The 20,824-nt window shown below is 40.5% G+C and overlaps 1 protein-coding gene across 4 annotated transcripts in view; it reads left to right on the forward strand.

Annotated features, from left to right (window-relative positions):
- LOC309625687 (uncharacterized protein) overlaps window positions 1-20,824 on the forward strand; it is a 201,306-nt gene that overhangs the window by 37,556 nt on the left and 142,926 nt on the right. The window contains exon 2 of one of the 4 annotated variants that reach the window (XM_082385751.1): window positions 4,412-8,285. The exons of the other annotated variants lie outside the window; for them this stretch is intronic. Within the exon in view, the coding sequence (XP_082241877.1) occupies window positions 4,412-4,474 (63 nt within the window). The 3' untranslated portion in view covers window positions 4,475-8,285. Of the gene's footprint in view, window positions 1-4,411; window positions 8,286-20,824 lie in introns of those variants that run through there. 4 annotated transcript variants of the gene reach the window in all.

The raw sequence follows: 20,824 nt of genomic DNA on the forward strand, positions 1-20,824 counted from the left end.
TATGTGCCACATCTTCTTTATCCATTCATCCGATGATGGACACTTAGGTTGCTTCCATGTCCTGGCTATTGTAAATAGAGCTTCAATGAACATTTTGGTACATGACTCTTCTTGAATTATGGTTTTCTCAGGGTATATGCCCAGTAGTGGGATTGCTGGGTCGTATGGTAGTTCTATTTTTAGTTTTTTAAGGAACCTCCATACTGTTCTCCATAGTGGCTGTATCAATTTACATTCCCACCAACAGTGCAAGAGTGTTCCCTTTTCTCCACACCCTCTCCAGCATTTATTGTTTCTAGATTTTTTGATGATGGCCATTCTGACCGGTGTGAGATGATATCTCATTGTAGTTTTGATTTGCATTTCTCTAATGATAAATGATGTTGAGCATTCTTTCATGTGTCTGTTGGCAATCTGTATATCTTCTTTGGAGAAATGTCTATTTAGGTCTTCTGCCCATTTTTGGATTGGGTTATTTATTTATTTTTAATTTTTATTTATTTTTGGCTGTGTTGGGTCTTTGTTGCTGTGTGCAGGCTTTCTCTAGTGTCAAGTGGGGGCTACTCTTCGTTGCGGTGTGAGGGCTTCTCATTGCAGTGGCTTCTCTTGTTGTGGAGCACAGGCTCTAGGCATGTGGGCTTCAGTAGTTGCAGCAGCGGGCTCAGTAGTTGTGGTGCACAGGCTTAGTTGCTCCGCAGCATGTGGGATCTTCCCGGACCAGGGCTCAAACCCATGTCCCCTGCATTGGCAGGTGGATTCTTAACCACTGCGCCACCAGGGAAGTCCTGTGTCCTCTCTTGCATTCCTTTTCAACACATATTCCATGTGTATTCCTATGGCAATTTCAACACAAATGGTAGGTTTTAATGTCATATTATTTCAGTGTTTTTTGATTTGTGGCTTTCTAGGAAGCCAGGCACCCATAGAAAGCTATGTTTTTATTCTTCTATGATGAAACAGATGACCCTGTGGATTCATCTTCAGATGTTTGTTGAGTGCATGTTCTAAACTAGACTGAGTCTCAGCTTTATGACAAACGGTGCATCACATGCAAAGAAAATGCTGTTCGTTTTTTAACTTTTTATTTTATATTGGAGTATACCTGATTAATAATGTTGTGACAGTTTTGGGTGCACAGCAAAGGGACTCAGCCATACATATACACGTATCCATTCTCCCCCAAACTCCCCTCCCATCCAGTCTGCCACATAACATTGAGCAGAGTTTCCTGTGCTATACAGTAGGTCCTTGTTTGTTATCCATTTTAAATATAGCAGTGTGTACATGTCAATCCCAAGCTCCCTAACTATCCCTTCCTCCCATCCTTCCCCCCTGGTAACCACAGGTTCATTCTCTAAGTCTGTGAGTCTGTTTCTGTTTTGTAAATAAGTTCATTTGTATCATTTATTTTTAGATTCCACATATAAGGGATATCATATGATATTTCTCTTTCTCTGTCTGACTTACTTCACTCAGTATGACAATCTCTAGGTCCATCCATGTTGTTGCAAATGGCATTATTTCATTCTTTTTAATGGTTGAGTAATATTCCATTGTATATATACACCACATCTTCTTTATCCATTCCTCTGTCAATGTAGGTTGCTACCAGGTTTTGGCTATTGTAAACAGTGCTGCAATGAACATTGGGGTGCATAAATCCTTTCCGACCATTTTTTTCTCTGGATATATGCTCAGGAGCAGGATTTCAGGGTCATATGTTAGCTATAAGGAAAATTCTGTTTTGTATTGGCAAGCACTTTAGTTGGTTGAAAGGGAATTTCTAGGAGGAAAAGATAGTCTCATGCAAGATTTCAAAATCTCTTTCCAAATTTCTCAAGTTTGCATTTTTAAACTCAGCTTACTGTAGTATAGACAAGTAAGGAACATAGTCATGCACCAGAAGGATGTTTCATTCAGAATTTCAGCTTTTTGTGGACCATTAGAAACATAACTAAGATTTCTGTGTGTTCATGAACCCAGAAGTATGCAAGGGTTTTACATGTGTAAGCTGGCGTAGTCCTCACAATATGAGGTGGGTAGTACACCTTGCTATTATCTCCATTTCGTAGATGAGGAAACTGACACTCAGAGAGGCTGAGTGACTTGGTAAAGTTTACACACCTAGTGGTGGCACAGTCAGGACTTGAATCCTGGTCTGACTTCTAGACTCCAAACTCTTAACCTGACTCTATACTACATATTTATGCACACGCTTAAAACCAATGGAATTTTTGTGGTGTTCCTGATAGCTTTTTTCTGTGGCTCAGCGATCGTTGCACTGTTTTTACATGGCACTTGCAAATGTCTTGTTGTTAATGTAAAGAAGTTCATAGGCAAGAAGCCAGGAAAAAAATGCTAATAGTAGAATGATTACATCAGTGTTGTCAATATGTAGAAATATTTGACTTTGGTTGTTTCTGACAGTGGGGGATAATTGGTAGCACCGAGAGAGAGATTTTAACAGCAATTAGCCTCATTAGAACTAAATGACATCACGATGCAGCAATGAATTAATTTTTTTTTGAAACAAATATGTGAAAAAATTAACATTGTGTTATATTCCTGTGCTCCTGTTGATGAGAACTTCTTTAGAACTCTCATTTCTAAATAAAAAGAGCCCTCACTGACTATGCTAATCGAATATTCTTTATGGGTCAAATATTGGTCTTCCTAAGGCATCCTTTTGGAACAGTAGCATTCAGAAAAAAGACTAGTGAATAAAGTGAGTGTATAAACTAAAGAATTCTATTTTATTCCCTAAATGAAACATAGGTTTAAAGTAATGAGTCTAATTTTCTCATGTGTGAGTAGCTCTGAGGGCACAGTTCCATAAAGGTTTTAAGTATGACAGTAAGAGTAGAATAATAGTATAGTTTTTTAAATTTAAATTTAAATTTTCAAATTTTTATTCCCCCCCAATGTTCTTTTGTAATTGAAGTATAGCTGATTTACAGTGTTGTGTTAGTTTCAGGTATACAGCAAAGTGATTCAGTTGTACAAATAATACATCTAGTTTTTTCAGATTCTATTCCCTTATAGGTCATTATAAAATACTGAACATAGTTCCCAATTGTATAGTTCTTTGATAACTAGTTTAAAGGAATCATTGGGACACAGTGGGCCTTTGGGATGCTTTTTTTAAAAAAAATAAATTTATTTATTCATTTATTTATTTATTTTTGGCTGTGTTAGGTCTTCGTTGCTGCACACCGGTTTTCTCTAATTGCAGCGAGCGTGGGCTACTCTTTGTTGCGGTGCACGGGCTTCTCATTGCGGTGGCTTCTCTTGTTGCGGAGCATGGGCTCTAGGTGCACGGGCTTCAGTACTTGTGGCACGTGGGCTCAGTAGTTGTGGGCTTAGTTGCTCTGTGGCATGTGAGACCTTCCCAGGCCAGGGCTCGAACCCGTGTCCCCTGCATTGGCAAGTGGATTCTTAACCACTGTGCCACTAGGGAAGTCCCCAAGATGCTTATTTTTAAAAAGTAACAAATAGCAGAAAATGTATTCATTGACAGTATGGCTGGAGAAACTGATAGCTTTCTCTTTGGCTAAAATTCTTCCAGCAACCAAATTGCTTATCTGTTTGTGACCCAACTGGTTACTGAATAGCCAGTGGAAAACTGCCCTTTCTCTACTTCTCTATTTTAGGCTTAAAAAAAAAGAAAATCCAGCAATCTTCACAGGAAGGCTCTGTGCATCCTGAAAAGTTACTGGTCTTCCTGTTTAATTCCCCTCTGTTCTGAGAAATACGTGAGATTTAGAACTTAGTGATAAAGAGATGTGACAGGCATCTGAAGAGGTGACAGAAGCTCCATTTCCAAAGGGCACAGTGCAAAACTTTTGTTACTCTTATTCCACATGTGTGACAACGGTGCTCTCTACCCATGTGAATATCCAAGACCAACAAATGACAGCCCAAGAGAATTGAGTCCGATAAGAACGAAGTTGATTGCCCGGAGCCATCTGCCAGCTGAAGTCTGTTGATAAGCACTCCATAAATTGTAACATGAGCAACCCGTCCTCCAGTTTCAGAGGGAAGCCAGCTATACCCACCGCACAGGTAACAGTCTCAGATTCTCCAGGCTGGAGGGAAGAGGTTATAAATAAGTCTCTTCTTTCTCCTTGAGCTAGCTGCTGTGCAAAGGTAGCTGGCAAAGCAGTGACATTGGTCACCCAAATCGCTCCTGGTTTCTGCCAATCACTCTCCCTAAGAGTGAAAACCAAACTCTTTCCAAGTCACAGAGCAGTGTCACGTCACGATCATTAATCACTGTTCCTAGCGCCGGAGGATCCTTTGGTTAATGGCGTGACTTCCTGAGCCGGGCTTCTCACTATCGGCAGGATTTATGCCTCATTATCCGCTTGGCTAAAGGGTTCCTCAGATTTCATAAGGTTTCCTCTTCCCACAGGATGAGGAGGAAGAGGACGACTCCCACTCTGCGTCGTGCTTTGTTTTTTCCTTTGAATTGTGAGTGATCTCTGCTCTTCGCCCCCGTCAGCCATGCTGTAATTGATGGGTCCCTAGATTTATTGGTTCAATTAAGGCTGTGTCTACATGACACTAACTGGTGGGTTTGGTCTAGTTCCTGATGGAAGCAGTGAATTGGGTGATGAAGAAATTGATCTGATTGCTGATCAATTGACTAGAACCTGTCAGAATAGCCCCTGAACTGTGAGTAAATAACCCAGGGAATATTCTGTGACAGTGCTATGGACAAGAAATCTGGAACCTTTTCAAACTACCTCCTTGATGTGATGCCTTCTGCACCACATGTTGCTATGGCGTAGCAGTTCTAGTCTTGTTTCTGCCAAGTCAATGTTCTCGTATAACTACCTGTCAGTTATTTTCTGTTAACCAGCTATGTGGGTCAGTAAAATGTGAGTTTTGGGAGTTCAGTCATAACAACCCCTTTAAATGAATGCCTGTTCAACCAAGGTTTTCAGATATGATGTCATAGGCTATCCAACCTTAGGGAAACACTCAGGTTGGAAAAGTAATTGATTTAAAACCAACACAAATGTCATAGCAAACAATGTAGGTAGCCTATCAGCTTAGCCTTCCATACTCACAGAACCCCAATAGATTGGGGTATTTGGTGGTGATGTGCTTGGTGGGTCCTCCCAGCCCAAGGAGTGAACATTGACACAGCAGGTCCACTTCCCTTGCCAAGTCCAGGTTTATACAGGTTCAGGCTTGTGAGATGACTAGTCAAAGGGCTGGAGGGGGAATCGGCTGGGAAGTTTGGAGAAAGTTTTCTGCTCTGTGAAAAGTCCATATTGGGAGGAATAACTGTTCTTTTCTGCCTCTGGATAAGCATCTATGATGAGGTGACTTTGGAAGCTGCTGCACCCGTCTTGACACTTTTGGTGGGAAAAGAAGTGTGGATGGCAGTTCCAACAAGTTGAGGATGGAACGTGAACAGAAACGCATACATTGAAGGGCTGAATTGTCCTGGAACCACCTTGCCTTTGGCTTTTTTTTTTATTATATGGGATAATAAACCCCATATTGTTTAATGTACCATTAGTTGAGTTTTCTGCAACTTGCAGAAAACTGTTAGGGTAAAGCTGTAGTTTCAGTTCCAATTCAGTATGGTTGTTCAATAGAGGACAGTCCAAGACACTTAGCTGAAGATAAGCTGTCCTTTCACTATATGTAACAGCAAGTGTCATTACTAATATCCCTGATACTCTTGAGTATTGCAGCTGTCAATGAAACAGTTGAATAGGCTGAACTATCATTAAGTTATTTAACTGAGACACATTACATATTTGAAGCAGTTACTGTTTCTTACTTACTTTTCAATGAGGATTAATAATCTTATTTCCCCAAAACATTTCTTTTAGAACACAACTGACAATTGACTTAAAGTAAGTCAATAAGTGGAGACACTGCTTGGAGAATTGGGCTTCCAGATTGGGCTGGAAGCATGAGTAGGTTTTATGTCATACCCTCAAATGTGTACTTGGTTTTAACAATTCCTCTTTCAAAGGGTGTATGTTGTGGCTTTCTAAATGTGGATTAATTCTGAGTGTACAAGGGCTATCTTTGTTCATTTTTTTGCTGTATTGATTAAGTCTCATCTTTCTCTGTCTATGTCTCTCTGTCTCTCCGTTTCTTTCTCCAGATTTGTATAAACTGAACAAGCCTGGAGGGAGATAAATGTTGTGCCTTAGATGTAGGACAGGAAAAACTATTTAAGGCAAATTTGCCTGTAATGGGTGTGGTCTCTCAGCTCCTAAAATGAAGACACCTGTGATTTAGAAGTGATCTTGGGATGAGGTCCTTTTATAGAGCATGGAACTCCTGTAGGTAAGCGAACTTTTTCTAGTAGTTAAACACAAGATTGGAAATTTCAGTGGCTTTGGGAAAGACTATTTGGAGTGGCTTTATTCCTTCTCATTTTGCTACAAGGTGTGCTGAGGGGATCCTGTGAGATTGGATTTCTGATCCAATTTTGGTTTATCAAAAGGGAACAGAGAAATCTCAGAGGGGGAGATTCATACCCAATCTTTTAGTAATTTTCCAGCAGGCTACACTGGGCTCTGGTCATAAATCTCAATAGAAAATTGTTTCCTTCCCTCTGCTGGCAGCCAGCCTCGTTTACTCAGACCATTAAGAGGTGGAAAGCATCCCCAAACCTTCGCTGCCCCCTTCTTGTGAATCACAAGGTCTCATAGAGTGGGAGAGAGTACAGCTGACAATGTCTGTTTTTTCTTGCGTCGGACAAACCTCCCTCTGATCTCGACCCTTGACTTTATGGCAGCCAGCCACATCCCGGAAGGAAGAAGCAAGGCGGAGTGGGGGCAAGTCATATTTATTTTAGAGGACCCCAAACGGGCAGGGAGAACATTCAAACATGAACAGGTATGCCATGGGGCAGAGTGGCGCAGAAATCTGGAAAATGTAATTCAAAAAAAAGACACTTTGGAAAGGTTTGAAAATCCCAAAATGTCATCTTTCACAGGCACCAGAAACACTATCAGGAAGAATGCGTGACCCAAGATGAGTTACTTTTATGAGATTGTCTGATGGCTAGGGGAAGGGTGGACGGAAATCAAAGGATTTGCCTTTCTCATTGGCACCGTTTCCAGTTCCTGATTCCCTGCTTGTTGTGATAACTAAACTGGACTCATGTCTTATTCTTTGCAGAGCCAACACCAACACTGTGATTAGGGATGTACTTTAGACAGTGCCTTTTCCCAAACAGCTGCCTTGTGTCTTGTTTAGAGAGCATCGCCTTATATAAATCAACAGGAAAATCTCTCTGCCTGTCTCCCGGAGTGAAGGGTAGCCCCGTAACCTCCTTCCCGTGAGATGGAACTGAAATCCTGTGCACGTGCACCAAAGGGCCTGGCTCCTGGCTCTCAGCCGGCCATCTGTTCACCGGAGAATGGGACCACCTTCTCTTTGGGGCATACAGATGGGTGGGCATTTTGCTTTCAAATCAGGTCTCATCTGTAAGTTTGTTTTCTCTGTGACAGTGCTTAAACTGCAAACACCTGATTCTAAGGAAGTCTTTCTTTGGAAAATATTTGCTATCCTGGGAAGGTGATATACAGGTTCTATGCCTCCCCTCACTCACCTCTGATTTAGAATTACGAGCTGTTCTTTCCTCTGATCTAGTTTGGTTGGGTGATCATTTTCCTGTGTCTGGACAGGTTGACACTGGAAATAGAGCTAAAGGATTTTCTCCCTGTGGTTCTCTGTCTTAAATGAGAAAGATGCAAATTGCTGAACCTGGAGTAAGATGGCTTGAATTGGAATTGAAGGTGAATGATTCACCTTCAGTGACTCATGGAAGTGAATGATTCCTATATGGGAAACTCCTTTAAGAGATACTGGAGGATTATTGATGAATAGGATTACTGTTGGAAAGTTTTAAATATCCTCTATTATTTAAATTACCCTAACATGGCATTTTTCTTTGAGTACTGTATAGAAATGTATCTCTATAAGTACGTCTAATATCTAGTTTAATAAAATAAATAATGTTTAAGTGAAGTATCGAGGTGTCCCTTTTCCTCAATCCCTGGTAAACAGAAAGAAAAAATCTTATGAACCCAGTATTCACTGCATCTTTTTTTTTTTTAACATCTTTATTGGAGTATAATTGCCTTCCATTGGTGTGTTAGTTGCTGCTGTATAACAAAGTGAATCAGCTATACGTATACATATATCCCCATATCCCCTCCCTCTTGCGTCTCCCTCCCACACTCCCTACCCCACCCCTCTAGGTGGTCACAAAGCACTAAGCTGATCTCCCTGTGCTATGCGGCTGCTTCCCACTAGCTATCTATTTTACGGTTTGGTAGTGTATATATGTCCATGCCACTCTCTCACTTCGTCCCAGCTCACCCTTCCCCCTCCCCGTGTCCTCAAGCCCATTCTCTACATCTGCCTCTTTATTCCTGCATCTTCACTGTAGACGATTTCTCTGCTTTCAGTAAAAGTATCTAGATTTGAAGAAATCACTGTACACAAACCCTGGAAAATCTGATAGGTTCCAAGAAAAAAGATCATTAGCTTTATGAACGTACCGAAAGTGAGGTTAAACTTAGTAGCAAGAACCCACCAGGCTGTTTTCTTTTTTATGCTGTTACTTGTATGTATTTATTGTAACAGCATGCACTCTCTGTAGAACATTTAAAATATTCAGAAAATAACAAGAAGAGAATAGATATCCCTAACAATCCCAATTTCCAGAGATGATAAGAAATACTAAAATTTTGGTATACTTCCTTTCAGTTTTTACATATATTTAATACATATATGTATCATATATTATTTATATATTATATGTACTATGCATATGTAATATATCTGTATTTATATATAATTACAAAATTTAGCCCATACCTTATACATACTTTTGTGTCCTATTGTTTTCACAACCTTGTAGTGCTTTTCAATTATTACTTAATTTTCAAGAACCTTTTGGGAATTAGGGGTTGCATGAAGTTGTATGAGAGAATACCTGTGTTCTAGTAGATTGGTCTACATTCCTTTCTACTGCTTTATTCTACATTATTTAAAGTTAAACTGTGTTTTCCCATCAACTAATCATACATATGTGTCAAGATTTCTTCCACCACTGCTATTACTTTACTAATCTTTACTCTCCTCGTTCTTTACGAACCATGGGCTTATATCAACCACTGTCCAGTCCTTAGTAATCTCCAGGAAATCTAGCAGTGTTTTGAGAGTTCAGTCATTACTTACTTTCTCTTACTCACTTGAACAACATGGTATTTAGCTTCTGGGCTGTCTGTTTAAGTGCAGTAGAATATTTTGCAACTTATCTGTTATCAGGGCTCTCACCTCTCTAAAGTGTCCCCCAGCTGGGAAAGATCTTTTTTGTCTTTTTTCCTCTAAAAAGACGGCAGAAAATGAAACATTTGACCAAGCTGTTCTATACAGTAAACATTTGTATTACATATATATATCTCATAGAATTTGAGAAAATTTCCTTTTTAGATTTCCTTATTTTAAACGAAGTTAAATTATCTGGATGAAAAATAGAAATTCACTCTACTGTACAGATTTTGGAGATTTAAAAAGAAGCTCTCTAGACATCTTGAGATATTTGTGGAATTCATGTGAATAATTTAAAGAAGTAAAGGGTTGAATTTTTCATACTTTCTCTCAACGCACTGTCACTGTAGTGATGTAATTGTTTTCCTTTTTTGTCTTGCATTTTTTTTCTGAATGGGGAAAAAAAGTCAGCAAAAAAAATCAGGGATGCCCAAAGAGTGTCATTTCCCAGGGTCCAATGTAGACTATACTCTTCTCCTCTTATCATGGAGCTCCTGTCTGCTCGCTAGACACTTCAGAGCCTTTTGATTTCAGGTTGGATTGTGTGTGGGGCACTGTAAGGGAAATGGACCGTAGACAGCTTGAAGCAGTTATTCTGCCATCTGTGGTGTGTGAGTCTAGTCAATGGCCACTTTCTTGACCAGCCCATCTGGAAATGGCCCGACCAAATGGGTAATGCAGAGAGCTCATCCCCGGAAATGTGATCTGGCTAGAGCCCTGCCAAAGCACCAGTCTAGGAGTTAGAAGACTTAACTTATAGTCATGGCTCTGCCATTTGGCCGTGTGGCATTGGGCAAAGCACTGTACCTTTCCTGAGATTTAATTTTCTCCTCTGTAAAATGGGAAGATTGATACCATCATGCCTGCTTTCCAGATTTATGGTGAGAATTCAATGGGAAGATGAGTAGAAAGGCACTCTGTAAAGCACACGGCCCTAGACAATTCTGGGGTGGAAGTTATTGTTATACAAAGTGTGACAGGGTGAAAGTGGCCCGAAGAACACACACATTACGTATGATCCAACTAGACTTCTCTTGTGTAAGTTACAATTTGTATTCTGTGAATTATATTTATATTATGAGAGTATATGTTTTTGAATTGCCTGAATGATAGTTGTTTGTACAGGTAGATTGAGATACGCCTGGGTCTGTAAAGACTCGTTTCTTTTGCAAAGGACCTTTTGAGAAGAAAAACAGCTAATATCCTACTATTGTTCTAAGCATGAACACTTTGTTGGTGATGAATTTCAGTTGGAAGGTAGATCCAGAAGTCAGGAGGGTGTGTAGGAAATAATTCCCCTTCGTTGTGAGGGAGATTTTGGGAGAAGGTAGCTAGGGTCTGTAGCCTAATGGATTGCTAAGTCTTCACCAGGAATTCTGGGTAATTCTTTACAGGGCTATTGGCACAGTTCCATAACCACAGACCTCCCACGCAAGGTAGACTGCTTCTGCTTAGCAGAGAGCAGGTCAGAACACAAGTCTCTAGAGAGAAAATGAAGGGCCTGTGGGGGAATGTTTAGTTCCTTCTTCCAAATGCACTGATAAGTTACTTCACGCAGGTGGGAAATAGTGAGGGACAGAGAGAAGAAAAGAGATGGCATCTTCCGTGCTTCTGATGTCCGTCCATTTGGGAAATGTGGACCAATGTCTGTCACATGTAAGTATGCACCCTGTCCTCTGGAAGAGAGTGAACAAAAGATGGGGCAAAAGACCAGGAGTGTTCCTCTGATGGAGGTTCCTCCACACAGAAACATGTAGAGTAGGAAAGAAGAGTTCCATTTAACAGGGGGCTCAGTTGGTGCCTCATATCAAAGCAATGGTTTGAAGTACTCCTCAGGTTATAATCACAGGCTCAACGTCAAGCCACCAGGGCTTGACGTTGTTAGGGATGGAAGGACGTTAATTGTTAGGGATGAAAGGACACTGTTAGGGATGGAAGGATGTTAATTGTGAATCTTGCCTTAGTTACTTTCCACTCCAGTTAAATTGCATTATAAAGTTTGTGATTGACCTCATTAAGGGAAACATTTCCCCGTGTTCATTTAACTAAAAAGAATTTCCTTTACCATTTCTTAGCATGCTTTTTATGTCACTTTCCATGTTAACGTTTAACAATCCTTCATTTTGTGAAGGATCCTAACATCAACAGAAGTGAGTCATGTGAGGTCAGATGACAGATTATGTCTGGAGTCCACGAGGCCGTTCAGTTTATATTTGTTAAAATTAAGGAAGTTCATAATTCTGTATTTTATTTATTATTTTATTTATTTATTTTTGGCTGTGTTGGGTCTTCATTGTTGTGCACGGGCTCTCTCCAGCTGCGGCGAGCGGGGGCTGCTCTTTGTTGTGGTGCGTGTGCTTCTCATTCTGTGGCTTCTCTTGCTGTGGACCACGGGCTGTAGGCACGCAGGCTTCAGTAGTTGTGGCACGCGGGCTCAGTAGTTGTGGCACATGGGCTTAGTTGCTCTGCGGCATGTGGGATCTTCCTGGACCAGGGCTCGAACCCATGTCCCCTGCATTGGCAGGCGGATCCTTAACCACTGCACCACCAGGGAAGTCTCTATAATTCTGTATTTTATAAAGGAAGCCTCCCTAACTGTAATTTACCTAATCAAACAATGGTTATATGGAGAGCCTTTTCTGTGATTTTTATAATTTTTTTTCCCTAGAAGTCACTTCACATAACCTTTAAACTTGAAGTTCTTAAGAGGCTCACTGGAGTTACATGAACTCCTTGTTCCTCTTCTGAAAGATGTACTATTTTAAATGGGGTCTATGAAATAATGAACTGATGTCTGAAGGTTATACACAATGGCCTGGCCAAAGCCTTGCCATCCTGGTTGCCCCTGATTGAAGGAAGACCTCTTCAACGGCTCCAGGATCTCATTAAAGCTCTTGAGGGAAGGGCCATGTCTCATAATTGGCTCCTCATAATGGCAAAAGGAATGTGCATAGAATGATTGAATAGTTTGGCTAACAGAAGTTAAGGGAATCCTCTGGAGGAAAGGAAGGAGAGGGGGAAATGAACAGAGAAGTCAAAGAGAGGAAGAAGTTGTGGAGAGGAGAAACGAAACAGAAAGAAGTTGGGGTGGTTTTGAAACGTATCTGCGCGTTCTGTGACACTCCTCCCACTGAGGGGCTGAGACGCTGCCGCTCTGCAGGTTCAGCCTTTTCTATTTCATGCTGATCATTTGCAGTTAGTCTCTGATGACTCCTCTTTATTCTTCCAGTAGAGGTTGCCAGACTAGTCTTCCTAATGCACAACTCTGATCGCACTATTCTCTGGCTCAAACATTCACTGTCTCCCGTTATTTCCTGGACCCAGCAAGGGTGGTGCCCGGTCAGCCTGACTCTGTTGACATCCACTGCTCCCACCCAAAGACTAAGGTCATTCTCCACGTGGGTCCTTTCATTCTTGTCCTCACGTCTTAGCTCATGCTGTGCCCTCAGAGCACAGCGGAGGTACTCTGGCCCACTTCTCTTCCTGCCAAAGTCTTAGACATCTTTCAACTTCCAATGTGATTCCCCTATAACAATGTTCCAGCTCCCTCCAATATGCTCTTTCCTTTTAATTTGAAGCCTAGAACACTGTCAAAAAGGTGTCATTTATGATAAGATCATATTCTAACTTGTACTTTATTTTGTATACTTACTTATTCTCACCTTCCTCCGACTGTATATAAGGTCTATGAGGGCATGAAGAGGGCTTTACTCTTATTTCCATCCTAAGGAAGATTCTGGTAGAATGCTAAGCACCCAGTACTCAAAAATCATTCCTTAAATGAATTTCTCCCTTTCTCTTTTGGTACTTTATGAAACTGCCAGTATCCTTGAAGAGCCTTTATATCTTCCTTTCCTTTCTTTTAAAAATGATTTTCACAAAGCACAGTGTCACATTTTTAAAAATAATTTAACATCAAATTTATTGTTCTTAGATGTAATATATGCATAGTTGGAAAGCTAGATAAACTTGTAACAAAAGAGTGAGTAGGCCTGTGCCTCCGCCTTCATTTTTTCCTCCCCAAACCCCTTCACAGAAACAAATACTTTCAACTTTTCGCGGTTTCCTGTGGTTTTTAACAAGAGGTGCTATTGGACTCCAGTCCCCTTTGATATAGCCATATCTATGTAATCCTAAAGCACTGTAACTTTAAGAAATGACTCTAAAAGATAATGAAATCTGATATGAAAGCAAAATTGAAAAATATTCTTCTTTGGGACGAGTTGGAGCCCTGAAAAGGTAGATTCAGGTGACTGTCTCTGTGTCCTGACCTGAGTACAAGGATAGTAAACAAGAGACTCTTTTTTTTTTTTTAAATAAACCTTTATTTATTTATTTATTTATTTATTTTGGGCTGTGTTAGGTCTTTGTTTCTGTGCAAGGGCTTTCTCCAGTTGCGGCAAGCGGGGGCCACTCTTCATTGTGGTGCACAGGCCTCTCACTATCGCGGCCTCTCTTGTTGCGGAGCACAGGCTCCAGACGCGCAGGCTCAGTAGTTGTGGCTCACGGGCCTAGTTGCTCCACGGCATGTGGGATCTTCCCAGACCAGGGCTCGAACCCGTGTCCCCTGCATTGGCAGGCAGACTCTCAACTGCTGCGCCACCAGGGAAGCCCAAGAGAGACGCTTGCTAGATCTTTCCAGATTGCTTTCCAGAGAATTGACACCAAATTACACCAAAGGAATGACTCTGATGGAAAAATCTGTCTTCTCAATAAAATGATGATTTTGAGGTATGTGTTAGGAACGATTCCTCCTTCTCAAATATCCTGAGATTATAGCCAGTGAGCTTTAGGTGAACTCTGGGTAAGATTTTAGAGTGAATTATTAAAAGAACAACTTGTGAGTTCTCCAGTAAGGAATTGGTCTTCACCAGCTTCAGTTTTCTAAGAACAAGGTCATCATGTATTTTGAAATCCACAAAGTACTTAAGAGGTCACATGTTGAACTAACTTCTTTCAGCGGCAGGCTTTGTGGGCTTCTGGCTCAGCGAATCATACAGCATTTTTAGATTTTCACAAGGCATTTGATGAGATTGCTCATGATATTCTCACGGATGAGATGGAAGAAGCTGGTGAGATACAACCCTAATAAGAGAGACATGGTTTCCCTACTGTAGAACTTAAAGTTGAGTGGAAGTCATAGGGAAATCGTTTTCAGATTGACATGAAGACTCTTTCAGCAGAAGGACATAACTTCCCCAAAAGGAAAAGGACTGTTTGTGACTCTGGAGATATTTGAATGCAGATTGAATGGACACTTGCCAGGGAAGGTGTAGAGGCAACTTGAGGACTTGGAATTCAATGTCCTTTAAGGTTTTTTTTAATCCTTAGGGTCTGGGATTCTTGCTATAGCTAAAGGCATGTGAGATACGTCCTCTGTTCCCAGATTATAGGTGGTGCCACATAACCCAGCCAGGTTCTCAGGGGCAGGTCATCTTGGTTATTAAAAGAGGATGACAATGGGTATGGGTGAAACAGCCTCAGCCACAGGAATGTCTAATGAAACACACGTCCTCCTGACGGTGACTCAGCGTTTCCTCGTACTGAGACCAGGACAGCCTCTGTGTGTCGAAGCCATTTTCCTGGGTGAGTCACCTGGATGGTCAGCCAGGGGTCATGCAGCCCAATTCAGAGAGGCTGTCACATGATGCTGACATCATAGATTGGTCAAGGTGGTCTTACCTGAGGCTTAATGGATGGACTCAAAGACTGTAAAGTCGTGATTCCAAGGCAGTGACTCAGTGACCCAGAAGAAACGAGGATTCCCTGTTAAGGCAGGACTCTGGGCCAAAGCCGACCACCCACTGTCATCAAACTGCCCGGGGGTGAAAAGCAACAGTTCTCCACTTCCCAACCCTCCAAGCAGCAGCCTAGCCCTTTGGCCTCAGGGCTTCTTGCCTCCTGCTGTCAGAAGGCTTTGGGGAGGGAACCGTTTGCCCTGAACTTTGAATGTGGCTAATGGCATTCTCAGGACTTTCTCACCAGAGGCCTGCTCCATCACCCGCCCTGATTAGGACTGGAAGTTGAGAGTCTGGATGGCTGGTTTCCTGCAGGCGGGGCTGGAGGGCTGAACTACAGCCAGCAATTCGTGGAGGTCACTAGGTCGGCATCCTCCTCTGTGTTTTCCGGTCCCCTGAAGCAGCATTTTGAATAAACGGCTCTTTCCTCTCACAAACCAAGATGTGAAAAATCTTCTCGGGTTCCACTCGCTGCTTGCCAGATTCTGTTTTCTGCTCCCCTTTCTTGCATTCTCTCAGATTTCTGTCTTTTGGGGGAGTGTATCATCGTGACCAATAGGAGTGGGGCAAATAGGCCACAAGGTTCATATTGTTCCATTTTGGGAATGGTCTTAGTTACAGGGATCTCATCTGTTTTTGGAAAGATTCTGTTTTCTTAAAGGTCTTTTCCTTGCAGCAATCAAGACTTTAAAAATCCCACAGAGAAATATTTCCATTCCTGGTCATGCTTGGTACCATGCATCACTTAGAATTGGATGAACGTGATGAAAACAAGCAGGAGGTTCAGGTACACGCAGAAATATCAGGACTTCTGAACGCCAGCTCAGGAATGTAAAGTCGACGTCTCTCATTAGCGATGCCTCTGTTCTGTTTTCCCAGTTACTGACTCCATCAAGGGCTACCTGCGTGCATGTCCTCTTAAAACATGCAATTCCTTAACTACCGACAGACCCCCGGACTTTCGATAATGATGATTTCTTTAGGACAAACAAACATAAGGTGCTTGGAGGAAAACAGGTTCCTAAAATGTAAATAACACTTCACATACCAGCCTGGCTGCTGCATGATTAGAACTCATTGTGTTTTCTTGTTTCCTCCGAGTTCATCGCTTAGAAACCTCTAAGTAAGTCATATACTTATCCAGCCTTCTCTTTGAAAGTGATCTAGATGACTTTTGCTTTTTCACTATATGTGTGTGCCCAGAGATAGGGGAAATCTGGTATTTTTTTTTCATCCTCTGGTCTCCTGGTTCATGTTATCTGAACTAAATGGCAGTGATTCCATTCTCTTGAGTTTAAAATTTATTCGGGATGTTCCCACTGCTGCCGTCCTCATATAAGCCATCATTGTTTCTTTTTTTTTTCTTTTTTTTTTTTGCATAGAAGAATGGTTTTTATTTTTTTTTAACATCTTTATTGGAGTATAATTGCTTTACAATGGTGTGTTAGTTTCTGCTGTATAACAAAGTGAATCAGTTATACATATACATATATCTCCATATCTCCTCCCTCTTGCGTCCCCCTCCCACCCCCCCATCCCACCCCTCTAGGTGGTCACAAAGCACCGCTGATCTCCCTGTGCTATGCAGCTGCTTCCCACTAGCTATTTTACATTTGGTAGTGTATCTAAATATGCAATCATTGTTTCTTGCCTGAATGAATGAGTCCTTATAAGAAGTGGTCTCATTGGTTTTACTATGATTCCCCTATAGTCCTTTCTCCACATAGTAGCATGAGAAATTAAAAAACAAAGCACCAAAGCCCCAGGAAAGTAGATTATGGAATTCCCTTTCTTGAAACTGCCCCATGGTGCTCCACTACACTTCAATCCAGATTCCTTACCATGGCTTACAAGGTCTTAACCTGGGCTAACCCCTGCTTCTCCCTCTGATTTCCCTTTTTAAAAAAAATTTAATGTTTTGAGTTTTAATAAATTAATTGTATTTGCAACCATCATTGTAATCCATTTTTAGAACACTTTTATCATATAAAAAAATTATCATGAGACCATTTACTGTCCATCTCTATTCCTCCCTCCAGTAAAGCACAGGTCTACTTTCTATTGCTATAAGTTTACCTCTTATGGATAGTTTGTATAAATGGAGTCATAAAATATGCAGTCTTTTGCATCTGGTTTCTGTCATTTAGCATCGTGTCTTTGAGCTTCATCCATGTGGTGACATGCATCACCATTTCATTCTTTTTATTTCTGAAAAAAATCCCATTGTATAGATGTATCACATTTTGTTTATCCATTCACCTCTTGTTGGGCATAAGGATTGCCTCCAGTTTCTGACTATTATGAATAATGCTGCTGTGAATAGTTACATACAAGCCTTTCTGTGGACCCACGTTTTCACTTTTCTTGGCTACATTCCTAAGAGTAGGAACAGCTCCTATGGGGAACTGTTAACTTTTTAAGAAACTACCAAACTGATTTCCAAAGTGGCTGGACCATTTTACATTCCCATCAGCAATGTATGAGGGTTCTAGTTGTTCCACATCCTTGCCGAAACTTAGTATTTTATCTATAATTATAGTCATTTTAATGCTTTTTCTGTACCTATTGTGAGGATCATGTGAATTTTCTCCTTTACTAATATATTATATTATTTTTGGATGTTAAACCAACCTTGCATTCCTGGGGTAAATCTCATTTGGTCACGGTGTATAATTCTTCCAATATGTAGCTGAGTTTACTTTGCTAACATTTTGTTAAGGATTTTAGTGTGTATATTCATTAAGGATTTTTTTTTTTTCTTGTGATATCTGTTTGTGGCTTTGGTATCAGGGTAATGCTGACCTCATAGAATGAGCTGGCAGTTTTCTCTCCTTTATTTTCTGAAAGAATTTATGAAGAATTGGCATTAGTTTTTTCTTTAAATATTTGAAGGAAATTACCAGCAGAGCCATCTGGTTCTGGGTTTTTCTTTGTAGGAGGATTTAAAATAGCTAATTCAAATTATGTACTTGTCATAGGCCGCTTCAGATTTTTCATTTCTCCTTGAGTCAGTTTGTATCTTTCTAGGAATTTGTCCATTTCATCTAAGTTGTCTAATTGTTGGCATTAAGTTGTAAAATTTTCTTATAATCCTCTCATTTTTGTAGGTTTGACAGTGATACCCCTTCTTTCCTTCCTGATTTTGGTAATTTGTGTCTTCTCTCATTTTCTTAGTTAATGTAGCTAAGTTTTTGTCCACTTGGATAATCTTTTCAAAGGACAGGCTTTTGGTTCTGTTAATTTTCTTAGTGGTTGCTCCAGAGATTACAATATGCATCTTAATATATCACAATCTATTTCAGAATAATACTGACTGAGTTCCAGTAAAATTTAGAAACACTGCTTCAATGTAACTCCATTCCCCCTTCTTTGTGCCACTATTATCATATATAATACATTTATATTTGTTATAAGCATGACAACACAGTGTCATAATTATTGGTTTATACAATCTTATGCATTCTAAAGAAGTTAAGAGATGTAATGAAGAAAAATGTATTTATAGAATCTTTTAGATTTACTCACATATTTACCATTTCCAGCATAATTTATTTCTTCTTGTGGATTCAATTTATCATCTGGTGTCACTTTTTTTTTTGCTTAAAATATTTCCTTTAATATTTCTTGCAAGCCATAATTGCTAACAACAAACTCTTGCAGTCTTTGGTTATCTGGGCTTTTCTGTATTTCACCTATGTTTTTGAATAGCAGTTTTGCTAGATACAGAATTTTTGGTTGACAGTTCTTTAATTTAAACAATTTGAATATGTTATTTCACTGTCTTCTGGCTGTCAAGAGATAATGCTCCATGGATATCTTTATGTTTCACCATGGTCAGGGCTTTCCAAATAAAGGGCACTGGAACTTAAGTTAAAAGACAATTACAGACCACCAGCTTTGAAAGTTCAACGTAGAAGCTTCCAGAGAGATTTGGAGACATATGCCCTGGAGATTATTTTTGTTTGTATTCCAAAGGGGGAATTGTATGAAGGTAGTCAAAAGGTACAAACTTCCAGTTGTAAAATAAATAAGTACTAGGGATGTAATGGACACCATGATAAATATAATCAACACTGCCGTATGTTATATATGAAAATTGTTAAGAGAGTACATCCTAAGAGTTCTCATGACAAGGAAAATTTTTTTTTTTTAAAGATTTTATTGATTGATTGATTGATTGCTATGTTGGGTCTTCGTTTCTGTGCTAGGGCTTTCTCTAGTTGTGGCAAGCGGGGGCCACTCTTCATCGTGGTGCGCGGGCCTCTCACTATCGTGGCCTCTCCTGTTGCGGAGCACAGGCTCCAGACGCACAGGCTCAGTAATTGTGGCTCACGGGCCCAGTTGCTCCGTGGCATGTGGGATCCTCCCAGACCAGGGTTCGAACCCGTGTCCCCTGCATTGGCAGGCAGATTCTCAACCACTGCGCCACCAGGGAAGCCCAAGGGAAGCCCAAATTTAAAAAATTTTTTTCGTTTATTTTTTATCTATATGAAATGGTGGATGTTCACAAAACTTATTGAGGCAATCATTTCATGATGTATGTATGTCAAATCATTAGCTTTATGCCTTAAATTTATACAGTGCTATATGTCAATTACATCTCAATGAAACTGGAAGGGGAAAAAAAGCATCTTAATCTTAAAACAAAAACCAAACACCTCCCCCATCCCCAAATCAAAGGGTAATACAAACTTCTCCTTATCCCCTCAGAGAAGACTTGTTTACATTCCACACTAAAGGCTTCCCCCCTACCCCTCAGAGTTACAGATGTGCCACTATTAGCCCTGAGTTTCATAATTTTGTGGATTCCTCTCCTGAGATATAAATCTTATTGGAAGTACAGATAATATCTGGTGCTCCTTGCATTGTTCTGTGGGAAACTGGGAAATTGACATAAGCTGCTCTGCAAATGAAACGCCTTTTCCTGAATCCAGAGGTCTCCTGTTTCTCTTTACATATATTTGTATATTGAGAAATCAGTCATTAATATTTGTTTTCCCCTATATAGAATTTGTTTTTCTCTTGCTGTTTTCAAGATTTTCTCTGTTTTTTTTTTTTTTCCAGTAGTTTGATGATCGGTATAGATGTGGATCTCTGAGTTTATGTTACTTGGCTTTATTGAGCTTCTTGGGCCTGTAGATTAATGTTTTTCATCAAATTTGTAAAGTTTTCAGCCATTATTTCTTCAAATATTTTTTCTGCCCCTTTCTCTCTCTTTTCTCTATCTTAGACTTCCATTACAAATATACTGATGCAGTTGATACTGTCCCCCAAATTTCTGGGCCTCTGTATATTTTTCTTCAATCTTTTTTCTCTCTGTCCTTTAGATGGGGTAATTTATAATGCTCAATCTTCAAGTTTATTGATTATTTCTTCTGCCATCTCAAATATGCTGCTGAGACCCTCTAGTGAATTTTCTTTTCTTTTTTTTTTTTTTTTTGGCTGTGTTGGGTTTTCGTTTCTGTGCGAGGGCTTTCTCTAGTTGCAGCAAGCGGGGGCCACTCTTCATCGCGGTGCGCAGGCCTCTCACTATCGCGGCCTCTCTTGTTGCGGAGCACAGGCTCCAGACGCACAGGCTCAGTAGTTGTGGCTCACAGGCCTAGTTGCTCCACGGCATGTGGGATCTTCCCAGACCAGGGCTCGAACCCGCGTCCCCTGCACTGGCATGCAGATTCTCAACCACTGCGCCACCAGGGAAGCCCAGTGAATTTTTTTTCATTTCAGTGATTCTACTTTTCATTTTTTAAAAAATAGTTATTTTATTTTAA

The sequence above is a fragment of the Balaenoptera borealis genome (genome assembly GCF_965194805.1).
Source record: "Balaenoptera borealis genome assembly, chromosome: 3".
NCBI classification, from domain to species: Eukaryota; Metazoa; Chordata; class Mammalia; order Artiodactyla; family Balaenopteridae; genus Balaenoptera; species Balaenoptera borealis.